The 26,671-nt window shown below is 35.8% G+C and overlaps 1 protein-coding gene and 1 non-coding gene across 2 annotated transcripts in view; both read left to right on the top strand.

Annotated features, from left to right (window-relative positions):
- Window positions 1-23,608, top strand: part of RBBP8 (RB binding protein 8, endonuclease) — an 89,031-nt gene extending 65,423 nt beyond the window's left edge. The window contains 5 exon segments of the mRNA XM_014588986.2: window positions 4,059-4,202; window positions 10,389-10,458; window positions 15,836-15,932; window positions 20,144-20,285; window positions 23,181-23,608. Of these exon segments, the coding sequence (XP_014444472.1) occupies window positions 4,059-4,202; window positions 10,389-10,458; window positions 15,836-15,932; window positions 20,144-20,285; window positions 23,181-23,278 (551 nt within the window). The 3' untranslated portion in view covers window positions 23,279-23,608.
- Window positions 23,609-25,405: 1,797 nt separating this feature from the next.
- LOC114008346 (U6 spliceosomal RNA) lies at window positions 25,406-25,507 on the top strand. The gene has a single exon (XR_003549899.1). It is a non-coding gene; the product is annotated as a U6 spliceosomal RNA (small nuclear RNA).
- Window positions 25,508-26,671: the final 1,164 nt, after the last annotated feature.

The following is a 26,671-nucleotide window of genomic DNA, read 5'->3' as shown; positions in this document are numbered from 1 at the left end:
CTGCTGAATTTTGTATAGTCTACCTGCTCGGGGCCAAAAAATAAATCAGACAATCCTGCTCTGGCTTCTTTTAAATCAGTGTATCTTTTGCTGCTCCAAACACAGTGAGTGAGAGAAAGTTTAATTTAAAAAATTTTAAGAAAATTTTCATCTTGCCATAACACTTCATTCTCTAGCAATGAATAACAAACTATATGATCATGCAGAATGTCTAGGATACTTTGCCTTTTTTTTTTTTTTTTTTTTTTAGTTTTAAGAGTTTTTTTTACCTTAGGGCATGTGTACTTGCCAAAAAGATACACAGAGATAGTGAGAGGGAAATTGAGAAATCACCCCACAGAGGGGATAGTTACACTGTAGTCCCTTCTCCATTCTCCTCTCAGGATCTTGGGCACATATACACACTTACCCAGCATGATTTTCAAGCCATTAGTCCAGAGCTCAGACCATGGTCAGCCATGTAGGAGTCCAGTGACTTACCTGCTATACCATCTGCTGTTTGCAGATACTTTGTTTTTAAGATAATTTTGTTTCAGGACCAGCAGTTAGCTTGATGGCTATGTTGCTGGTCTCCCATGTAGATGACCGCTGTTTGAGTCCCGGACCTGGTGGCTTTACGCTGGGCGTGTATGCATGCATGCCCAGGATCCCTAGAGTAGGAGGGATTGTGGCGTGGCCATCCCCCCTGGGGAGTGAGTTCTCGCTTTCTATCTATCTGTCTCTCTCTGTCTTTCTGTTGAACACACGTGCCCCATAGCAAAAACCTCTCAAAAAAAAAAAAAAAGATTATTTTGTTTCTGGTACCAGTGCCTCTTAATGTTTTTCTCATTTTTGTAGAAAAAGGAAAAAACTAAAGTTGACTACTTTACTTTGGCTTTAAGGCTATCTAGTTGATTTCAAAGAAGATAATAGTTTCCTGAATGTATTTGAAACAGGTATCATGTCAAAGTGAGATTAGAAGTTGGACTGATGAGTGGAGGTTTTGTCTAAAGCATTGTTGATTCTGCTGCACATAATAAATTACCCATTAACTTAGAGAATTAAAATAACAGCAATCATTTTGTTATCTTTATGATTTCTCTGGCTCAGGAATTTAGGAAGAACTTGACTGAGCAGTTCTGTCTTTATCTGTCACACAGTAATAGGCAGATAGAGGCTGGAACTAGAACAGCAGTGGGTTGGTTAGGCAGATGTTGGAAGCTTGGCATCTCTTCTCATTTGATCTCAGGGCTTCTTATGTGGCCATTCTTTGTGGGCTAGTGTGCCTCATCACATAGAGGCTAAGTTCTCAGAGTGAGTACCTCAAAAGAGCAAAGCAGAAGTCCATGGCATTTTTATGATCTTAGGAGTTGCATGTTGTTATAAAAGCCAGCCAAGATGCAAGGAGAGTAAATATACCCCTTAGAGTTTGCTTAGTGACAATTAATGGGAGGGATGTTGAGACCACATTTTAAGAACAGCATGTGGAATAGGAGACTTTGTTGAGGCCATATTTCAGGGGAAAAAAAATCTGCCCCATAAAGTAAAACCTTCTTAACACTTAGAATTGGCTAAAATGAAATATACCAATAAAAACTCCCAGTTAGTTTTAATATTTCAATTCAGAAAATGTTTTCTACACCCCTACTTTTTAGAACTACTTTGTGTTAAACATAGTGAGAGAAAATTTTAATTTAAAAAAGTTTAAGAAAATTTTCATATGCCGTAACACTTCATCCTCCAGCAGTGAATAACAAACTATATGATCATGCAGAATCATAGATCAGTAATGATGTAGTCTCTGTCTTCAGGTACTGTCTTTCACAATCAAAAAGCAAACCAATAAGGGCTAGCAGGTGGCATGGTGGTTAAGGAAGCTGAAGTCCCACACAGCCAACGAGGATCAAGTTCCAGACCCAGCAGCTTGAAAACCACACCAGCACATGTGCGTGCTTGCCCCAAATCCCAAGAGAATCAAGGAGAGGAGATTGCAGTGTGACTCTTCCCCTTTCGGAGTTATTTCTCACTTTCCTTTTTGCTATCCCTCTGTCTCTCTCTGGCAAGAATATGTGCCATATGGCAAAAGCTGAAAAAAAGAAATCAGACCAACAAAAAACGTAAATCAGCAACTTAACACTGATTGACTCACAGCATGTACAGAGTGCTGTGAAAAGGCCCGCACAATGCCTGGCACACAGAAGTTATGAATGTACTTGACCTCATCTGACCTTGGAAGCTAAGGAGGATCAAGCCTGGATAGTATTAGATGTGTGAGAAGTTATATTTTATCTACAAATTTGATCCTTAGCATGAAAAACAAATGTTTCACTGTTGAGTCAATATCAAGCAAAAAGTCCATACCTGGAAATACTCTAGGAACTAGAAATAATGGATAAGCAGAACAAAAGTACCTGTCTCGTGAAACTTACATTTTAATAGGGGAGAAACATGAAATACATGGTATGGTTTGGTGTAGATGATGGTAAGTCCAGTAAAGATAAAGCAGGATAAGAATGATAGAGCACTCTGGTTTGGGAGAGGTGGTAGTTATTTTACAGAGTGTAATCTTAGAAGGACTTTGTGCTGTAATATTTGATGGCCTGTTGACTCTTTCTGTTTTTTTCTTAAACTCTGGTGTGTTTTTTTGAAATGATTTTATAATGGGAAAAGTCATCAGGAAAGTCATGCCTTACTTTTCTTTTTTTCTACACAGAAATGTGTCATGACTTTCCCACAACCCAATAGTTAGATCTCTGAAGGCCAATGTAGCACTTCTGCATATTAAAGGTAGAATTGAATTTATTATCTCTGTCAATACTAAACTACCAATTTTTTTTAATCTTTTACTTTTCTCTTATGCCAGAGGAAGGGTACAACCACATGTTTGAGAGAAAGTACCTCCTCATGGGGCCTAGTCATACTGAAATTATTTTTTCCTCTGATCCTTCACCCCATCAGGATCCTAAATTTATTTGAATGTACCTGGCCTGTAAGTTGCCATACCAGGACCCAAACCATCTTTGTTCATGTATAATCTGGCTTCCTCTGCATAGCACTTAACCACTGCTCTAGTAGGGCAGCCCTAAACCACCAAGTTCTAATGATAATATAAGAAAATTCTTTTCTGCTACTTCATTAGAAAAGTAAGCCAGCAACCAAAATTTTTTAGATATTTTAATGTCTACAGTTCATACATTTTTATTTAAACTTTAATATTTTTCATCATTCATTAGGGTGTATCACAGTTTTCTTTGGTAAGACTCCTGTTGATTTAATGTGAATTACACATGAGCTGATAAGGAGTTAAAAAAATATGTTTATAAGAAATTTGTTTACATGATGATACAAAAGCTGGTGCTTGATTAAAGCATTTCACATGAGTAAAGAACATTTAAAGCCATAAACTGAAGATTTTTTTTAAATACACAGAGTTGGTATTTATCCTTGCCTCATGCATCAATTGTTAAGACTTACTGCATCGTAAGAATTTTGAAATGTCTTTAAATACTTCATTACATACACTGCAGTTTGTTACCATTTACAGTCTCTGAATTAAACTCTTAATAAGACAGCTTATAATTAACATTCTTAGAATCATCTTTTACACATGTGTTCTACAAGCACGTCCCTACATACATTATATCTATTCACTGAAAGAACTTTCTTCAAAGTGAGGCCTGTAATCCACATTGTAAGAATCAAGTTGTATAGAAATGTAATTAAAGGGACCAGCAGATGGCGTAATGGCTATGTCACTGGACTCCCATGTAGTCAACCACAGTTCGAGCCCCAGACTTGGTAGCTTAAATTCATGCTGAGCAAATGTGCATGCATGCCCAGGATCCCGGGAGGAGAATGGAGGAGAAGGGATTGCAGCATGGCCATCCCACCTGGGGAGCAATTTTTTGCTTTCTGTCTCTCTGGCAAGCACCTGCGCCCTATAGCAAAAACCTATCCCCCCAAAAAAAGTGTAACTGAGTCTTTATTACATTATTTTGTGGTAGTTATTCCAAGTTTCATGTTCTATGTAGAAAGCAAAAACCTTGCTTGTTTTCCTAAGCCAATGCTCTTTTACATAGATGGAGAAAGAAACATGGATGATAGTTTGGAAGATATGTTTGATCGGACAACACATGAAGAATATGAATCCTGTTTGGCAGATAATTTCTCCCAAGTAACAGATAAAGAGGAAGAATTGTCTGTTACCACAAAGAAACCAAATAGTAAGACTTTTTTCTCTTTAATTATAGATTCACTGAGTTCAGTAAGTTATCAGGCTAATTAATCTTAATGATATATTTACAATTAAAATTTAATGTTTTCTGTATAAATTTATATTTCAGGTTTTTGGTTTTTTTTTTTGAGGTAAGTTCATCATACTAAAACAAGAATTCCAAAAATAATTCAGAGGATTTTTTTGATACCTTGCCCTTAAGTTAACACCTTAATAACGATGAAATTAATCATGGTTTGATGCCATAAATTCCTTTATAATATATGCATACAGTATGGAAGTTTTAAGAAACTTCTGTAAAATTAGTCATTGTAATAGAGGGCAAAGTTTCACAGAAAATTCAGACCCTTTTCTCCTATGAATACTTTATCTTCCCAGATAAAATATGCAATATATCAGTCTTTAGATGTGTTTTATGAGATGCAGCAATTTTATAACGTAGGATAGCAATCAAAAGAATAATACTCTAATTGAAAGTCTAAATAGATCATCTGTATTAAAAGTTAATTAGAATTCTTGTTAAATATCTTATTTTTTACATTGTGAGTAAAGTGGTCAGAATTTTTTTTTTAATCTTTTTCTTTTAATTTTATATATTAATTCATTTATTTTAATTTGGCCAGATTGAGACACAGAGACAAAGAGACAGAGGGAAAGTGAGAAAGCAAGCCACCAGGTCCAGGACTCAAACCGTGGTTGACCATGTGGGGGCGTCCAGCGTCTTAACCACCATGCCACCTGCTGGTCCCAGTGGTCAGAATTTTTAATCTGACTTAGAGGTGGCTTTATGCTGGTTGGTTTAAATGAGCACACCTGCTATGGCACAGTCTATTTCGATAGTGCTGTGTTTATGTTTCCATCAGGTTTTCAAAGTGAATGAGATCCTAACCAAAATACTGGCCTTTGCTTGCACAGCCCATGGCAAAAACTTAATCAAGTAAATTTTATAATAAAAACTTACAGTTAGGCCAAGCAGGTTTCATGGAGATTAAGGTGCTGAATCCCACATGGCCAACTCCAGTGGTTTAAGTCTGAGATCCAGCAGCTTGAAAATCACACCAGGCACATGTGTGTGTATGCCCACGATCCCCAGAGGAGAATAGAGAAGGGATTGAGGTATGGCCATCCACTTTGGGGAGTGATTTCTCTCTTTCTTTCCATTTCTCTCTCTCTCTCTCTCTCTCTCTCTCTCTCTCTCTCTCTCTCTCTTTCTCTGGTGAACACTCATGCCCTATAGAAAAACTAAAGAAAACAAAAAACTAACTACTGTTCGGTACAGTTTTTTTCCCCAGAAAAGAGCATTGTGCAAACTAGTTTCATTTCAAAGAAAAATAATATTCTTTTATAAGGAGGTACTTATTAATTTCTGTCCTTTTTAAGTTAAATTTGACATTGAACCATCCCCAAATTTCTTGTCATTTGACTTGTGACAGTGTTGCATTATTCTTTTAATCTCTGACAGTTTATTTACTAGAGTATCTTTAAGACTCTCTTTTATGTATTGTTTCTCTCACAGCTTTTATTAACCACCTCTGAAAATTACTCCAGATATGCATCTCTAGGTTTTAACTTCTCTAATAAACTCCAGTCCTGCATTTTTGAGTGATTGCCAAATACATTCAGCCCTCCATATACAATCCATGGATTCAACCAACTATGGATCAAAAATATTCTGGGAGGAAAATGACTAAAAAATAACAATACAACCCCCCTCAAAAAAAAAAAAAGTAAAAAATAGTATAATAGCTATTTACATAGCATTTACATTGTAGTAGGTATTATAAGTAATCTAGACATAATTTAAAGTAAATGAGAGGATGTGTATCATATATAAGGGACTTGAGCATCCTCAGATTTTGGTGTCCGCAGTGGGTCCTGGAACGGAATCCCTAATGAAAATCGAAGGACTTTTTTTTTTTTCAGTGTCTTAGGCATACAGTTTAGGATTGAGTATCTATTTCATTTACTCTACCCCCATATCACAGTCCTACCTAGTCTTCCCTTATAGAAAGTGTAAGGGAAAAAAGCAAAAGCTAATTCTAACATGTTAATACTTACTTGAATTCAAGTGAAAGTGATTTGTCAACAGCTTGGATATGTCTAGAGTTCAGACAAGAAATCCAAAATAAATAATTTGGAGGCATGGAGTCAACAACAGTAAGTAGATGGTATTTAAAGCCATGAAGCTAAGTGAGATCATCAAAGTACTGAATATAAATGGAAAAGAGATATTTTAAGTTCTCAACTCTGGGGTATAGCTACTTTAAGAGGTCAGAGAAATAAAGAACCAACAAAGGAAATTGAGGAGCTACAGTCTATGTAGTAGGAAATGAAGAAGCTACATCCTGTGGGGCCAGCAGGTGGTGTGGTAGTTAAGAGCGCTGGAATCCCACGTGGCCAACTGTTCAAGTCCCAGACCTGACAACTTGCTTTCTCACTTTCTCTCTCTCTCTCTGTCCTTCTCTGGTCAAATTAAAAAATAAATGAATAAATAAAGCTAAATCAAATAATTCTTTAAAAAAAAAGAAGCAGCAGCTACATTCTGTGAAGTAGGATAGAAACAACAATTTGTACTGTTTTAGAAGCCAAATAAAGATGTTCCTGTATTATTCACTACCCTTTTCTGAAAGTCAGATATGAATCCAGCTACTTATTTAACATTCTTACAATATATAGCATCTTGAACTTAATATAGTCAAATTAGAAATTCTTATTTTTCTATTCAACTTTCCTCTTCCCTTGCCTTTCTGGGCCTCCTTAAACCTCGATAACTATCTGGTTGCTAAAAATAGAAATGTGGGAGTCATGTATGACTTTTTCTTTTGCCACAGGGCTTCTGTGCTTGCTAGAGAGAGAGCCAGAGAGCAGAGAAGAGATATTTAAAAAGTACTCCCATAGGGAATGGTCATGTGTTACGCATCTTCTCCATTTCTCCCTCCCTTTCAGATTTGGGGCACACACACACATTTACTCCGTGTTTCTCAAGCCACTGGGTCCAGAACTCCAACCATGCTGCTGGCCATGTAGGACAGCCACCTTAACCACCACACCGCGTGCTGGCCCTTGACTTCTCACCTTTATGCCCTCTCTAATACCCTGGCATAGTATTTCTAAAGTTTATTTCATCTCACTTTACTCCTCTCCAGCCACCACCCTAGTCTAAACCACTACCACCTTACACATTCTATTGCACACCTCCTAACTGATCCTTTTATCTTTTTTTCTTTTCTTTTTTTGGTTAGTGCATTCTCTACAGAAAATCAAAAGGGATTTATTTTAAGTGTAAACATGTTCAACCTTACTGGACATTAGGGAATAAGTGACTGCGCTCACTGAAGTGGTTAGAAAGACCAATAATATTTAATATTGGTAAGGATGAAAACCACCTGGAACTGCCATGCCTTGCTAATGGGAGTCTAAACTTGTCACTGTTACCTTGGAAAATAGTTTGGCAGCATTTTTTATTTTTAGCAGTTTTATAGAGGTTTGTCAGTTTTGTGTTATGTTACACATACACCTGTACCATCGCCCAGCAATTTGACCCCTAGATATATACCAAGAAAAAGGAAAACATGTTCACAAAAGGATGTGTTTAAGAATGTTCGTAGTGGGGCTAGAAGACGGCATGGTGGTTAAGGTGCTGAACTCCCACATGGCCAGCCACGGTTTGAGTCCTCGACTTGGTGGCTTACTTTCTCTTTCTCTCTCTCTGGTGCCCACACATGCCCTATAGCAAACTTCAAAATAACAATTAATTAGTTAGTTAATTAAAGAAACAAAAGAATATGCATAGCAGGGGCCAGATAGTAGGTAGCATAGTCTCAAAATGCAAAGCTATATACAGAGCTAACCCACCAGGGAAGATTACAGGTTCACATCCAGAGACCTCCCTGAGTACTCCCGAGTGTGTGTGTGCCCTTGATCCAGGGCTTGCCAGGGCAAGGGGTAAATGACAGCGTCAAAACACTTTTGGGGATGCTCCCTCTCCATCTCTGTCTTTCTCACTTTTGGAAGAAATAAGTAGAATTTAGAAAATTAATAAAAAGACTGTTCATAGCAATCCTCTCTGTCATAGCTGTAAATTGAAAACAACCCAAATATCTATCAACAGGTGAATAAGTTATAGTTCATTTTTTAAAAAGAATTATTTTACTTAACTTATTTATTTATTTTAATTTGACCAGAGAGGGACAACGTGAGAAAGGGAAAATGAGAAGGCAAGCCACCAGGTTTAGGACTCAAACTGTGATCAACCATGTGGGAATCTGGCACCCTTAACCACCATGGCACCTGCCGGCCCCCAGTTATACTATATTAATGCAACAAAATATTACTCATGAACAAAAAGGAAAGAACTACTAGACCCAACAATATGGATGAATCTAAAACTTTTTTAACTAAAAAAACCACTAATGATGAAAAAGCATACTATTATAATTCCATTAATGTAAAGTTTAAAACAGGCTTAACTAAGCTATAGTAAAAGAAATCTAATCAGTTATTCTGAGGGAGCAGAGAAAGTGGAAGAGAGATGTGAGAACATTCATTTGCACAAGAAACAGGAATATAAGGAAACTTTCAGGGGTTATAGAAATGTTCTCTGTCTTCATTTGGGTCATTGGTATACTGAAGCTTCCTTGTGTTAAAATTCATCATAATATACCTAAAAGTCAGTATGTTTTATATGTAATATATACCTCAATAAAGTTGATCTTTTCATTTTTTATGTAGTTTTTTTTAGTTGCCCATAGGGCATGTGTGCTTGCTAGTGAAACAGACGGAAAGTGAGAAATCACACCCTGGGGGATTAGCCAATCCCTTCTCCTGCAATCCCTTCTCCTCCTTTCTCCTTCCAGGATTTTGGGCACACACACACATACACCCAGTAGATCTGGGACTTGAACTGTACAATCAGCCATGTGGGATCCAGCCACTTTGACTTCCACACCACCTGCTAGCCCAAGTTGATTCTTATAAATAAAACTCTTCAGTGGCTTTCATTGTGCTTAAGATTCAAACTTTTTGGGGGGCTTCTACCGCCCATCACGGTCTGGAACCTGCCTACCTCACCAATTTCGGCTCCCCCTTCAGCTCTTGTTCCACTAAATCTCAACCACTCTGGTCTGTTCTTAGTTCCATACACCAATTTTTTCCTACGTCAGGACTGTTATTTATAAAATTCACTACCGTCATCACTTCTCTTGACTGACACCTTTTTATTCATCAATTACTGCTTTACATGTTCCTCCTCAGATAAGTCTTAACTGTCTGCCTACTTAATGATTAACTGTCTGCTTGCTTAATGCCTCTTTCTTCACTATAATGTAAATTCTGTGTGGAAAGGAGACCTGATCGCTCTTGTCCTGTGTTTTGTGTTCAGAACTTAGCGTAATACTCAGTAAATTTTGATGCTCTGAAAAAATATAGCAGTTAGCTATTTGAGTCTAAACGTCTTGTGATTAAGGTTTCAAGTTCTGAGCTCTATCAAGTTCTTAAATTTTGTCACAAATTTTCTGATAAAATTTTTTAATCTTTTCATTTTGTAGTTATAACCTACCTTAGAGACACATGAAAGTCAATAGGACTAATAGATGAGACATTATTATGAAAGCTGTTTGGGGCCAGCCCCATCACACATTGGTTAAGTGCTGTGCCCTTAAATAGATCCCACATGGCCAATTGCAGTTCAAAGCCCAGCCTTGGTAGCTTGAAAAACATGCTAGGCACATGTAAGTCCATCCCCTATTCTGATAGAATGGAGAAATGGAGGGAAAAGTATTGCGCACATCCCTCACTGGGTCAGTCTTTCTCCTCCTTCTCCCACTCCCTCTGGCAATTTCAAAACAAAACAAAACAAAAAAGCTGTCTTTTATTGTTTCTCGCCAAATTATAATGATGGGCATCTGAGTAGTTCCTTAAAGTATGAATATTTCCTAAGAAATGATTTTTAGCTGTTAAGTAATTCTGAAATAAGTAACACAGGTAGCATCTTCGTCATTACACAGGTTAAAAAGAAAGAAAAAGAAGTACAGAAAATTTAAATAAGTTGCCCAGGATGCCTAGAGTATTAAACCAAATAAAAGTGGAAGTTTTGGTACAGGCTATTCTTCAAACAACCTAATTATTTCTAGTTAAGTACTACATTCAGCATGGGATATGCTTGTTTTGTATGCAGGACATGGTGACAAACAGGCTAACATCAAGCAGAAAGCATTTGTGGAACCATACTTTAAAGATGATGAAAGGTAAGTTGGTCTTGATTATGACCAGCAATATGATTGGAATTATAAGAGAGTATCTGTAAGCTATTAAATTGCTATTTTGGTTAAAATAAGACCATTTACTTTAGATTATAACAAAAAGGCTCAAACATAAAAAATAATGGAATTTATAAATAAGGACTTTTTTTTTTAGGTTGTTTAGTTTCTATTTATTTGTGTATTTTCCAGGGTTTTTCTTTTCAATTTCTTTTTTTTAAATTAATTAATTTACATTCATTCACTGAGCATTGTCACAACATACAAAATGTAATTTCCCATCCAGAATATGCTGCATTGTAGCTTAATCATACATGTTATCATCAATAATTTTCCATTTCTAGTTTCATATATGTATATATATTTTTCCCCATTTCTCATCCTCTGCCATTTCCCACCCTCCTCCTACACTATCTTAGGTGTCCACAATTGTCTTCCATTCCTTTTTTCCCCCACATGTTATTGATTCACAAAATTTCTTAAATAATCTAACTACTTTCAATAGCAAGCTCTGCTGATATATACCTATCTATGAATACATGTCTGACTTAAGGCATGAAACTCTGAGTAGAATGAATAAACTATAAGGTAGCACCTAGCTGATGCTATATGGTTTACTGTGGTTATTAATTATGCATTGTTTACTATATTTTTTAATTTCAAGAAAAGCAAATTTACCTTTAATAAATCAAAGAAATGCTAAGGAAATATGCTTAAAACTTAAAGCCAGGAAACAGGTTATAAATTTATAAACAGGTTTTTGTTTTTTTTTTTTACAATTACAGTAAGTTGTTTTCTATGCTTTATTACAACAAATTTTGAACTTCGGGAATTTATTAAGCTGTATACTGTAACTTTTATTATGACTTTGGATGGTGAGCTTTAGTTGTTATGCTTCAGAATTATTATTTTATTTTATTTTTTTTTAGAGAGAATTTTGCTATAGGGCTCATGCTTTCACCAGAGAGACAAAGGGACAGAAAGCAAGAAATCATCACCCAGTGGGGATGGCCACACTCCTCCTCTGTTCTCCTCTTGGGATCTTGGCCACACATGAACACATGCCTGGCCTGAGTTTTAAGCTACAGGGTCAGGACTTGAACCTGGTCGACTATGTGGGAGTCCAGCAATGTAACAATTACGCCATCTGCTGGTACCATATTTGAGAATTATTTTATGAAGACTTTTAGAGCATTTTCACTTTGAACTGTAATGCTACTTTCTGTCTCTTGCAGATATCACAAATTATGTTGTTTTTTATTTATGTACTATTCATTTTTTAAAAAAAAGAATTATTTAATTTGATTTATTATTTTTTTAATTTGCTACAGGCCATGCATGCTCACCACAGAGAGACAGAGAGAGCAAAAGTAAGAAAGCAATCTGCCAGGTCTGGTACTCAAAGCACAGTTGGCCATGTGCCACTTGCTTACCCCAAGAGCTGTTCATTCTATAAATGAATTTAAGGCATAGCAATTAATTAAAAAGGTTTTTTATGCTTTTTTTCAAGTTATGATGTAGCAAATTGAGTCACTCAATAAATGCAGTTATTCCGTATACTTTTATTTCTGTTGAAAGTTAGAAGTCTAACATGTCAAGATAAGTTTTTATTGATTCTTGTGAAACTAGTGAGAGCTGTCATTATTTTAATTAAATGCTTAATTGTTATCCTTTATTTACTAGTTTTCCAAAGAAATGGTACCCTAGCATCTCTAATGTGACTAGGTAGTTTTTTGTTTGTGCCATTATAAACTCCTGGGTTTACATATATTTGATGTGTTTCAATCCATAGTAGTTGTTATCCTTATAAACTTAAATTGTCCCATCTTGCCAATGGAAGCCTCTTTGAATGGATACTACCCTAGATACTTTTCATAACTTCTTTGCTTCTGGTATTAAATGTTGTAAGCTCTCATATATGCTTCCTGCTCTAGACCTAGAATCTATTTTTCCAGGAGCCCTAGCTCCTACTTTTTTTTTTTTTTTTTTTTTTGTGGAGAGGTTTTTGCTACAGGGCACGTACGCTTGCTAGAGAGACATCCCTATGGGAGATAGCCACTCTGCAATCCCTTCTCCTCCATTTTACTCACGGGACCTTAGGCATGCACCCACACGTGCCCAGTGTGAGTTTAAGCCACCGAGTCTGGTACTCGAACCATTGTCGACTACATGGGAGTTCAGCGACATAGCCATTACACCAACTGCTGGTCCCCCTAGCTCCCTTTTAGTGAGAAAGTGGTATTTACGCCACAGCCTGGCCGCTATATTTACTCATCACTTTGGTTAGTCATTGTTTCTAGTTGTTTTAGATAGAATTAGGAATAAGTTTTGGTTTCATTTTTTTTAATATAAACTGTGTAACTGTATTTATTCATACTGATAGCGCTAACAGAAATTCAGAGCTACAGAATTGTTGTGTAAGCTTCCCTGTCTTTTGTATCTACTTTGCACTTACTAAAAATCCCATTTCCCAATGCCACCAACATAATTCTCCAGTTTACGGTATTCCACAGTATACACATTGAGTAACTTCCGAATAATACATATAATAATACCACCAAAAATATGATTAACAAAAATAGTTTGACTTTTTTGTGTGTCCTTTTTGTCCTTAAAATACATCTTTTGGGAAATTGGGGCCAGCTGGTGGTGTGGTGGTTAGGGCAGCAGAATCCCACATGGCCGACTCTGTAATTCAAGTCTTGGACCTGGGAAGCTTGAAAAACATGCTGGGCATGTGTGCGTGTGTGAATCCTGAAAGAAGGACGAGATGGAGGAAAGGGGATCACTGTGTGACTATCCCAAATGGGGTTGTTTTCTCATTTTCTCTGGCAAGCACACATCCTCTGGCAAATTTTTAAAAAATTAAAGAGAAAATAAATTAGACCAGTTCACGCCATGGTAGTTAAGGCAGCTAGACCCCACATGGCCAACTGCTCAGTTCAAGTCCCAGACTCTGGCTTGAGAAACATGCCAGGCACAAAATGCCCAAAATCCTAAAAGAAATAGAGATGGAGAAAGGATTGCTGCATGTTAATTTCCCTTGTGGGGTACTTCTTCACATTCCCTCCTTTTCTCTGTCTCTGTCCAGCAAGCGTACTCACCCTCTAAGGAAAAAAACTTGTTAATGTACAGTCATATCACTGTTTTAAAGTCACTTGGGATAATTATTTTTTGTATAGTTATGCCACCAACTCAGTTCCTAGGTTTATTTTATTTTTGGTTCTTTAGGAATTTGTTTTTATAGTGATTTCTGTTTTTATTTATTTTGTTTTTAATTTGCCAGAGGGCACTTGGCACTCACCAGATAGAGACAGAGGGAAAGTGAGAAAGCACCCCTCACGGGGCATGGCCATGCCCCAGTCCTTTTTCCATCTCTTTCTCCTTTCAGGATTTGGGGCATGCATTCACATATGCTGGCTTGATTTTCAAGCCACCAGGTCCAGAACTCAAACCATGCTGTAGGCCATGTGGGATCCAGCTGCCTTAGCCACCAGACCACGAACTGGCCCATATTATATTTAAAGTTATGTTAAAATAGTTAACATTATACCAAGGCTTACAACAAGATACATTTAGACAGTCTAGCTTCTACCTTGTCCCCTGCACACTCTCCCTCTCTCTATAAGTAACTATTTACTTAAAACATATGTGTTTTATTCCATATTAAAAAATAAAAGCAAATACATATATATAGTTGGCAAATGGTAGAATATGTATGTGGTTTTCTCTATTTTTTTTTTCATTTAACTATATATCCTAGAAATCACTCAGTTTGTAGTATGCACACAACACACACACAGAATGTTTTCAAAGCTATTGGGACCAGGATTTGAATTATGATTGGCCATATGAGATTTGATTCTTAATGTATAGGACTTAACAACTACGCTACAGGACTGGTCTAGAAAAGCTGATTTTTATAATGACTTACTACTAACACTCCTTTGGGCTAATCTTTTGGGCTATTTGGATCACATAGCTCTCTAGTTGATAAGCACTTTCCTCCAAAAGAGATGTTTTATTGCTCTATTTCAAAGCATGTGAGATTATAGGTCCTTTTTAAAGTTTAACCCAAGAACCTTCAATTCTGAACCAATCTGAGTTTTTAAAAGGGAGAGCAAAGCCCAACCATAGTGGTAGAAGTAGTAGGGTGCTGTTGTATGAGGCTAGGGTCATTTGAGAGGCCTAGGTTCAGATCCTGGACCAACCTAAGCAAATTATGGATGCAGTAGCATACATCTATAATCCCAGTTAAGTGGGAAGCTGGGGCAGAAGATCACAATGGTGAGATCCTGTCAAAAAAACAAACAAACAAAAAACCTCTCTCTTCCTCTTTCTCATAAAAAAGAAAAGAAAAAAATTAGAAAAGGTAGACCAAGAAAGAACAGATAGAAAATACTCCCACTGGGTCAGCCCTGTAGCATAGTAGTTAAATGTGTGCTCACATACCCAGAATCCTGACAAGATGAAGAAATGGAAGAGAAAAGGATTTCAGTGTGACCAGGCTTGTTGAGTGCTTCTCTCTCTCTCTCTCTCAACACATACACACACTCAAACATACCCTCTGGCCATTAAAAAAAGCATTTATAAAAAATCAGCTTTTGTGAATCAGACTGTTTAAGCTCATTGGGGATGTTTCTGTTATAAAGAAAATATATATTGGACTTTTTGAAGCAGCGTACAAGTATATTAGTTGTTTAAACGAGTGTGCTTTTCTTCCCCCCATGTACTCTGTAGGGTATTAACCCATATACCACATTAATCTGCACCTCAGTGCTTTGACCTTCTGTGGTCTCCAGGGTTCACAGTAGAATCTGATCCATCTAACAAGCATAGATGACAATTAAACCTGATGTTTTTGAAAAACAAAAGGGAATATTTCTTTTAGACAATGGCAAATGGCATACAAATTAAACTGTTCTTTGGGAAAGAAGGTTAGCTCTGAAATCTGGGTTCATCATACTGGAAAACAAAAACAGTTTTGTTTTTCTTCGTTATGTTTTATAATACTAATTCCTGAGTTTATTAATACAATATTCATTTTTAAATAGGTTATTATATTTTACCTCCTAACCTAATTGTTACTTTTCATTCAGTCAGAAACAGAAATAGAAAGTAATAGTTATCTTTTTTGAGTTAGAAAAAAAGTCATAGAAATACTTGGCATGTAGTACACAATAAATATTTGACGAAGAAATACATGTTCTTCTAACTTACCAAATAAGCATTTCAAATAAAATGAATAAATGTTCTGGAATTATATTTCCTCTAAGCTCTACCTGTGTTAATTTAAACCCGAAACCAGAGATCTTTGTAATAACAAATAGATTAATTTTATATTTAATTCATCCCCCACCCCCAGAGATACCGGCTTACAAAATTTTCCTCATATTGAGGTGGTTCGGAAAAAAGACGAGAGAAGAAAATTGCTTGGGCACACATGTAGGGAATGTGAAATTGTAAGTACTAATAGAATATTCATGCTACTCAGTTATATTTTTTGTGTTTGTTTGTTTGCTTTTTACTTTGCTATATGGGTATTCATTGGCCTGAGAGAGACAAAGGTAGGGCACTTAAGAAATCACTCCCCAGGCGGTAAGGCCATGCCTCAATTCTTTCTACTTTTTCTCCTCTCAGGATTTTAGGCATGCCCAGTGTGTTTTCAACCTTCCAGATCTGGGACTCTTAACTGGGACTCTTAACAGTTAACCACATTAACCGTCATGCCACCTGCTGACTCCCCACTTGTTTTAAGTATGACTTTATAGATCATACATGCATGATTTAAAACCATAGGTAGAAAATATATTTGTATCTAAAAACCTTGTATGAACAAGGAATAACAAAAGGAATAAGGTATATTGACTATGACCTAAGAAATGTAATTGGATGAAAATGAAATCCCTCAGTTTCTCTTAGATGAAGTAAATCTAGAGTCTAAGCCAAAGTTCTTATCACCAGTTTAAGATATTCATGCCATTTTTCTTTTCTATATTTATTTCATTAGTTTTTCCCCCTGTGTTATAGCGAAGGCTCCTTTACATAAACTGTTTTGGAAAAACTTTAATATTTTAGTATATAGCATTACTGTAACATTTATTTCTTCCACCAGCATTCTCAAGAAAGTTATTTTAAATAACTGATACCACCACCATAAGCTCTATTTTCTCCCCATTTTCCTTCTTAAGATGCGATGTATAAGCTTTACTTCATCCTTCAAACACTTAACATTTTTCCTTTTACATATTGGCTGCCTTGGATAGTTTGTTGTTGTTATTGTTAAGAGAGGTTTTTGCTACAGGGAGCGTGTGCTCGCCAGAGAGACAGAAAGCGAGAAATCACTCCCCAGGGGGGATGGCCACGCCCCAATCCTTTCTCCTCCATTCTCCTCTCAGGATCTTGGGCACGCACACACATGCGCCCAGTGTGAGTTTAAGCCACCAAGTTTGCGACTCGAACCATGGTCGACTACATGGGAGTCCAGTGACATAGCCATTACACCAACTGCTGATCCCAGCTACCTTGAATGTTGAAGTAATAGTATTCATTGTCCTTTTCTAGTCTCAGGCAGGTTTTGTGTTTTCTTGAAATAATTCTGTTTTTGTTTCTTCCTTGCTATTCATTAGCTGTTAGAAGTCTGCTCCCTATAGTTTACTTCCCCTTTAAAAAAATTTTTTTTAGCAACTGTGGGCTAGAAAATTTGATAACCAGGCCAGTCTGTAGCATGGTGATTAAGGTAGCTGGATCCCACATGGCCAAGTCCAGTGTTAGAGTCCTGGATCCAGTGGCTTGGAAAACACACCAGGCACATATATGTGTGGCCCCAAAATCCCAAAAGGAGAGAAAGATAAGGAAGAAGAGATTGCAGAATGACTGTACCACATGGAGAAGTGCTTTCTCACTTTCCCTCTTCCTATCTCTGACAAGCACACAAACTCTGGCAAATTTTAGAAAAAGAAAATTTGATAACCAAGTACATTAAAATTACATGTGAAAGTGTGAGTAAATTGTGATGCATGAAAGCATTTGATAAAAATATGCTCTTATACACTAGTAGTGGAAATATGAGTTAGGATCACTATTAGATACAAGCAAAACTGTATTTATCATGAGTTTTCATGATAACATTTCTTAACTAAAGAGCATGAACTACACTAAGTAAATCACTAATTTTTAGTTATAACCATAAGCCTTTATGATCTAGGTACTAGTGAGTAAAAATGCTCTTGTGCTAGAAAAACTTTCAACCTGCTTTCTTTCTCACTTTTTTCCTTTGCTGTCTTTTATCTATCTCTGAAAACCATCATTTTGTACACTTTAGTTTTTCTAGTTGTTTAAGGTAAGGGTGAATCTTTGATTACCTCATGCCTAGAAGTGAAAGTGCCAGTTCCATGTACTTAAGTTCCTAAATGTATATCATTGCCTAATTACATGTGGAATATAAATGCACATGATTGGACATTTGATCTCAAATTTCACATGTTCAGACACAAGCATATAATTTCTGTACTTCAATTCCCAGACCTCACTGCTGAGTCCCCTGTATGTCCATTCTTACAGTTGTTTAAACTATGTATCCTGTTATTTTCTGCTACTTTTTTCCCCATATCTCAATAGCTGATCTGTCAGCAAATCCCATCTATTCTGCCTTCAAAACGTACTCTGTTTCCATTCACTTATTACCTCCACTACTAATGCCCTAGACAAAGATGCCATTTTATCTTTTCTGGACTATGATTGCTTCTGAGTGCTGTCCTTGTCTGTGTGTCTGTCTGTCTCTCAATCTCTCTCTCTCTCACATACACAAACATACACTTTATTTTTTAGAGCAGTTGTACGTTCACAGTAAATCAGAGCGGAAATGGAAGAGAATCCCCCACCTACTCTCTGTTTCTATTCTCCTTTTCTTTTCATTCTTGTCTCTTCACAGTGTGTTTTGTTTTGTTTTCATATTTGCCTGAGGGCTTATGCACTCACCAGGAAGAGAAAAAAAGGACAGAGAGAGAGGACAAAGAAATGAGAAAGCATCCTCCATCGCGGAGAATGATCACACTGTTAATCCCTTCCCCATTCCTTCCTCCTTTTGGGATTTTGGGCACACATGCACATACACCCAAAGTGTTTCTCAACCCACCAGGTCCCTTACTCAAACCATACAGTCATGTATGTGGGAATCTAGCCACCTTACCCTTGGGCCAGCCCTCACTTTTTAAATGTGTGTGTATTATTAACATCACAATGAATGATCTTATTTTCCTAATGATTTTTTAGAATGAAAATTAGGACATGTTACTCATCTGTCCCACATCCTTCAGTGTCTTCCCATCTGACTAAGAAAAAGTATCCTAACCTACCAAGGACAACAAACTCACACCCTTCCTCTCTGATTTCATACTCTATCACTCTCCCTCTCGTTCACTGTGTTACAGCTATAGTAACCTACTATTATTTCCAAAGTGTGTTTTAATTTGGTAGCAATTTTTTGTTCCAATAAACCACGGTTCTCTAAAATTATCCCATCCCAAAACCCAAACTAAGTTAACAAAAGCTTATATTTATAGCAATGAAGATTATGAAAAAGATACTCCCAAAAAATTGTTTCAGCAATTCTCTAAAGCCTTTAATCTGTATAAAATAAAAATATACCAAAAACCTTTACTTCAGACTTAAATTCTAGTCCTAATACTTTCATTTTCAGTAGGTGATAATATTGGTAAATTATCACTTTGATCAATTTTCCAAGTGTAAAGTCAAAGAATTGACTGGAATATGTGATTCTATCATCTATGTTCTGTTTAGCTTTTTTAAATGCCAGAGAGTATATATGCATAGCATAGAGAGAGAAAGCATTCCCCCCATAGGGTCTTGTCATGCCATGGTCATTTTTTTCCATCCTGTCAAGATGCTGTGCACATGCACATGCACTCAGCATGAAACTAACAGGGTCTGTATTCAAACTCCAGTCAGCCACACACGACCTGACTTCTTTTACACAACATCTAACTGCTGCACCAGGTTAGCCCTGTGTTCTATTAAACTTTAAACTACTGCTTTTCTTTAGAGCTTAAAAACCTGTACAGTTTTTATAGTTTTTAACCTTGCATTAAGTTCAACTTCTTTATGATTACAATTGTAAAAAAGAGTGTGCCCTTAATCTTAATTGAAAAATACAACTTAACAGGACCTAAATTTTTGTTTTTAAAAGCTGTGGAGATAGGAAACTTAACTTTGAAACACACATTTTATATCCAAATTACAACTCAGAAATGTACAGACCTCAATTTTTGTTATCAGTCTGACAAAGATGAGGAGTTTGTACCAGTACAAAAATCAGCTATGTCATTAAGCACATGGTAAATTTCATTGGCATTTTTTTCATTGCAAGACATTATTGATGAAGAAAGCAGTGTGTTGATTTACATTGTGATACAAGCACCTTTTCTCATCTATAAAGTAATTATTTCACAGACTAGCATCAGTACTGATTACAATTAATAAGTAATTAATACTGTCTGTAAATGTTAATTACTAATATTATCAATAACTATCAAGTTGCCTTAGAATACTGAATATTTTAGTAAGTGGCTTTTTAGCTTCTAATTTATAATGAATAAGCATAATACTCCATTTATTATTCCAAAGTGAGTAAATTAACAGATTTTATTATTAGTATTATGCAGATCTGCCAGTAGAAGAAAGAGAAAAGAAGTTGGCTTCCCGCTCAAGACACAGATTCCGCTACATCCCACCCAACACACCAGAGAATTTCTGGGAAGTTGGTTTTCCCTCCACTCAGACTTGTATGGAAAGAGGTGAGAGCAGAAACTGTAATATTGCAAAATGTTTTTTATGCCATATGCACCCAAGTCTGAACAGTAACTCTTTTCTTCATGGTTCTCTTTACCTTCTGCTGCAAGTTGGGTGCTACTTTTGTGACATATAAACAGATTCCTGGGACCAGCAGTTAGCATAATGGCTATGTTGCGGGACTCCCATGTAGTCGACCGCGGTTCACGTCCCGGACCCGGTGGCTTAAAACTCACACCAGGTGTGTGTGCGTGCATGCCCAAGATCCCGAGAGGAGAATGGAGAAGAAGGGATTGTGCGTGGCCATCCCCCCTGGGGGGTGATTTCTCGCTTTCTGTCTCTCTGTCTGTCTCTATCTGGCGAGCGCACACGCCCTATAGCAAAAACCTCTCAAAAAAAAAAAAAAAAAAACAGATTCCTAAAGATAAAAGGCTTATCTTCAACTCTTCTAGTAACTTAATTTATGATCATGTATGTATTATCATTCAAATTTCAGAAAGTTATTTATTTCATCTGAATGACTTTATAGACATTACCAGCAAAGGCATATTGTTAAAAAGAGAACATCTTTTTTAAATTTACTACTATGAGTTTGGGATTTTCAGACCTCACTTACCCAGAAATTCTAGATGTTGAAAAACCATATCTGGGATTCAGCAGGTGGCATGGTCATAAAGCCACTGGACTTCCACATGGCTGCTGCAGTTCAAGTCCCAGACTTGGCAGCTTGCTTTCTCACTGTCCCCCACACTCTCTCTTTCTCGTTCGGATAAGTGCATGTGCCCTATAGCAGAATTGAAGTAATAATAAGTAAATGAATTTAAAAAAGATTCTTTTAAAAATCCATTTTTAAAAAAATCTGAATAATAAGATGTTTGCATGTAAAATTGTTGACATGCAGGTAACACCATCAGATATGAAATGCCATAGAGTCCTCTCAACCTTAAAAGAACTAGCTATTAAGTCAAATAGTGTTCATTTGTCTCACAAACCCTTTGTTATGAAAATACCATTCCAGAGGAACAAATAAAAGCATCAAATAGCTAGTCCCTATGAAAGGACTTCTTTAATTCAAGATTTTACTTCCTACATTACTGCATTCTTGGACTTTTTTTTGGCACATACAGCTCAAAACTCATTTGCTATTAAAGGAATGTTGGTACAGACATTCAGTCAGACATTCTTTTTAATAAAAGAACATGTTCTGTGTTTTATGAAGAATTTTAATTCAAAGTCATTCTAAAACATAAGAGATAATATTAATTTTAAATATCTACAGTTTATTGTATGCAGGGTATACCTCCATGAAACTGTTTAAAAAAAAAAAAAAAAACGTAAAATACAGATCGTATACTAACTAACCAAGGGCTTATCTGAGCTCAAAGTTTTTACCGTTTTCTCCATAATCTGAAGACTACTTGGTTATAGACTCTTATCTTGTTTAAAATGCTAAGTGTTATGAAAATGTGATACATCTGAGATGCATCTGAAAAATATAATAGTGTGCAGAATATCTGTAATTTTACTTTTAGGTTTATGACAGATTTAATTAATTAGCTTTTGGGTCTTAGTCTTTATTTGTAAGTGTAAGCATCTAAACTATATACCCCCAAAAAACTATAGAATGAACAACCCTAATATAAAAATCTGAAAATTTTCAGATTTCAAAATCTGAAATGCTCCAAAATTCAAGTGCTCAAACTGACATTCATCACAAATGGAATATTTCACACCTGACTTCATAGAATGAGTTGCAATGAAAATGCTGCATTGCAAAAATATTGTATAAAATACCTTCAGGCTATGAAGGTGTATGTGAAACATAAATGACTTTCATGTTTAGACTTGGTCCCATCCCCCAGATATCTCACTATGTGTATGTAAATATCCCAAAATCTAAAAAAAACTCCAAAATTCAAAATACTTCAGAAGGTCTCAAGCATTTCAGTAAAGGAATACTCAATCCATAGTAGCATTGAGTAAATATAAAACCATAAGATTACCACCTAGAATTTTAGTTCAGCCTTGCCATCTTACAACAACTTTCCAAAGAGTTTTGATGGTCTAGCTATATGATTAACAATGAGAGGGAACCATACTCATTTTTTAGAGAGCTCCTGGTATTTAATTATAAGATATGTTTGCCAAAAGATGCAGTATCTCTGACAGCTATTACTGCTATTATCATTATTTCCACTTTCCCCACTAACAAGCCAGATTAGGTCCCCTTGATAAGATATTTCTCTGCCCAGTTAGGAAATAGAGTCAATCTGGATAGAGACTTTGTTTCTCCCCCTCCCCCATCTGTTATAATATGGCCTAGGGGTGTGGCAGAATAGAATTCTCCCCTGAGAATTACATGGTTGGAAATACTTGAGGATCTAATAGACTGAAGCATATAGGGGCATCATCTAATAAAATAGCCACAGCAAAAAGTGTTTTTGATAAGCACCTGAGATCTGTCATGTTAGATCATGCTATGCATTTTGTTCTCATCTGCAACCTGTGGGAGTCAGAATAGGAAAGTGCTTAAGAACTCTGATTCTGGAATTAGAATTGAGCAGGATCCCAGCTCTTCCACTTTCTAGCTTTGTGAATTTAAACAAGTTACTTAACTTCTCTTGGTCCCAATTCTGTGAAATAGGTGTAATGGAAGCTAGTCAAAAGAAATATGAGTTATCTGAAACAGAGCAGTTGATAAATGCTTGCTACTATTATTTTTAGTATAAATGAGAAAACTAATGCTAAGTAATGAAATCATTGATCAATATCACATAGCTAATAATCAGAAGAATAGTGTAAACTTACAAGGTATTAAATAAAATAAATGTTCACTGGGTATATGCTGAAAGAAATGTATGCTGCAAATACAGTTTTCTAAATTTATAATTTACTTTTAGGTTACATTAAGGAAGATCTTGACCCTTGTCCTCGTCCAAAAAGACGGCAGCCTTACAATGCAATGTTTTCTCCAAAAGGCAAGGAACAGAAGATATAGATGTTGAAGCAAAACAAAAGTATAGAGGACAGTTTTTTTTTTCCTTTTTAGTTATTTATAGTTAAAGTTGGTATTAAACATTGATTTTTTTGGATCTTCTATAAATTGATTTATAAATTGATTTATAAATCAGTTTTCTATTGAGAATGTTTTTAAATGACATTTACCCACCACACAAGGATATATTTAAAACACGGATCTGTTTATGTTACATTTTCTTGCTTTTGCACCTTTAAAACAATAAGGTGCTTTCATTTTGCACTCTGATGTAAGAGTTGTTTATTTACTTTGTTAATAGCCAATTATAATTTTTCAAATAAGATAATTGTAGTCTGTGATTTGTTGCCTTTCAGACCTTTTTTGTTTCACTCTAGACTTTCTTTTTTACTTTTCTTGGTATTTATATTCAGCAGTGACTTCACATTAATCATTACAGATTTCTACAGATAATGTGTTTAGCTTTTTTGTTCTATGCTGGCAGTCGGCTAATCTTCCCCAAAATAACAGCAACTGTGTATTGGTTGTTGACCCTCTGCCAGGCACTGTGTTCTCTTAATCAATTACTCTTCTGTAGGTCATCCTAGTATCTGACATTTAGTTCTTTTTTTTTTTTAAGACTAAATTTTAATTGCCTTTTATTTCTGAAGTTTCATAATTTTGTTCAATAGAAATGAGGTACTACTTTTAATAAGTTCCTTTTGAAGTGACCACAAATAATCAACCTCTTTTCCTTTCCCATGTGTTATAAATTAATCTCATTGTTACCTGATCATAATATTCCAGCTTTCACATGTTTTCTTTTCATCATACTTTTTTTTTCTGGTGCAGTTTTCAAGCTGAATTTGCTAAGTTCATTTCTAGATTTATGTTCAGGCTCAGTTGTATTATTTCTCTGGATTGACCAATGTTATAAATTTCTAATTTGCTCTCAAAATAGATACCTCTATTTATTAACTTTTTATTCTTCTAGGGCCTGGTATCTGAGTCAATAAGATACCAGACCACAGCAATGTCAACTTTTTTCTAGTAGCATTTTGTTTATCAGTGTCTTTGTATATTACTTTTAGTCATATCTTGACTCTATTATGTAAGTAGAAATACAAGAGACACTGAATGGAATCCCTCGCTAAAATCTAAATCATCTTACAATCTTTACTTTTCAGAGTTCCTGAAGTTTCTTGCTTAGTCTGGTCATCCTGTTGATAAAGGTTTCATGTGAATAAATGGCATCACTTTGTTTTCTCACAGATAGAGTAAGGAAAAGAGTTTACATATAGTAAGTTGAGTATCTGCTATATGTCAGACCACTTATGTACACTGCTTGGCTCAGAATATGATTCTGAATTATTTACAGCTCTGCCATTGCTTCTGTTCAGCATTGTTCTTCCCTTCCCAAATTGCTTATCCTGGGTTTAGCTTTTTTGTTCTATGCTGGCAGTCGGCTAATCTTCCCCAAAATAACAGCAACCATGTATTGGTTGTTGACCCCCTGCCAGGCACTGTGTTCTGCTCTTCACATAGATTTCTCTCTTCTGAGCCTCAAATAATCTTATGACTTCATATATCACATAATAATAATGTTACACTACCAAAAATGGATCCAAAGGCAGATTAAACAACAAATGACTGGCTTTATTTTTTTCACTTTAAAAAGTCTAGAAATCAGCAGTCCAAAACTGCTAGTGCTGCCCTGTAATGTCCACAGTGATCCAAATTTCTACTAGTTTTCTCTTTCTTGTGGCTATAAAATAGTTATACCACCATAATGTTATAACATTATGTTTGTATTCTACACAAAAAGAAAGGAAAAGAACAAAACATCTCATTTGTTTTTTCCCCTTTACAAAAATTTTTCAGAAAGCTATACCCAGTAACTTTCCCTCCTTCTCAGTGGCCAGACTTGTCACATGACCACCTCTAATAATTGGTAGAGAATGAAATCTGAACCCATGATAACCTAATTGCAGAATCAGAACACCTATCCATTGCTGTATAGTGCTTCTAAAGAGCAGATAATGAGAGATGAGAGATGCCTGGATTTGAACAGGGTACCAAAGGGTATGTGGTGAGGGCTATAAGCTTTGAGACTCTAATGGATTTTTGCTTTTTAAAAAGCAGCCTACTCCTCAGTTCAACAACATACCTACTAAAATCGGAACACTACAGAGAAGATTAGCATGGCCCTTACACAAGGATAGCATACAAATTTGTGAAGTATTCCATATTTTTTATAAGCCAAATGGACATGACACACATTTATAGAACATTTTACCCAACAACTATGAAATATTTTTCTCAGTCTCACATGGAACATTTTCAAAGATTTCAAAAATTTGGTGCACATTCATGCTAGTGCACAAAATAAGACTTTACAAGTTAAAAAGCATAGAAATCATATCTAGCATCTTTTCTGACCACAATGGAATTAAATCAGAAGAGCTTTAAAAAATACCCAAATACATGGAAAGTAACAATTCACTCCTAGTTTACTTTGAAGCTGCTGAAGAAAAGAATGGAATTTTTAAATTTGTTGAGGAAAATAATAGAAAATATATATATACAGTTCTGCAAAATCTTTGGGATATAATGAAACCAGCTCTAAGAAGGAAGTTTATAGCAATTGGTACTCACAAGAAAAAAGTAGAAAGATGGCAAGTAAGTAGCATATAATGCATCTCAAAGAACTGGAAAGCAGAAACAACAACAACAAAGAAATAGAGAAATAGAAATTAGAGCACAAATAAGTGAAATACAATAAAGGTACAATACAAAAAAAAAATCAGTGAGACAAAAGTCTGGGTTTTTAAGAGAATAACTAGAATTGACAAACTGTTAGCAAGACATAGAAAAATAGAGAAAATAACCAGATAAATAAGACTGGAAAAGCAATATTACCACACATCACAGAAATACAAAAGATCATTAGAGAATACTACAAGGAACTATATGCCAACAAATTGAAAAGCCTAGAAAAAGGTGGGCAAATTTCTGGACATAGGCTAAATATATATATATATATATATTGAACCAGGAAGAAATAGAAAAGTCAAAATGGTCCTATTACAAGAATGAGGTTAAGTTAGTAAGTCCCTACAAAGAAAAGCCCATGTCCCAATTGCTTCACTTCTGAATTCTATAAAACTTTTAAAGAAAAATTAATACCAATCTTCTTCTAACAGTTTCTAAAGGTTGAAATGGAAGGACTCCTCCCAGACTTATGAGTTTGGATAACTAAAGCACAAGGCCACAACAAAAAGAAAACTACAGGCCAGTATTCCTGATGAATATAGATGCAAAAAAAAAAAAAAAAAATCCTCAACAAAATTGAATCCAATAGCACATTAAAAATATTATACATGGTGACCAAGTAGACTTTATCCCTACGTGGGATAA

This window comes from Tupaia chinensis, unplaced genomic scaffold (assembly GCF_000334495.1).
Source record: "Tupaia chinensis unplaced genomic scaffold, TupChi_1.0 Scaffold000320_2, whole genome shotgun sequence".
NCBI lineage: Eukaryota > Metazoa > Chordata > Mammalia > Scandentia > Tupaiidae > Tupaia > Tupaia belangeri.
The sequence above is the reverse complement of the archived record's forward strand: the minus strand, read 5'-3'. Positions and strand labels throughout refer to the sequence as shown.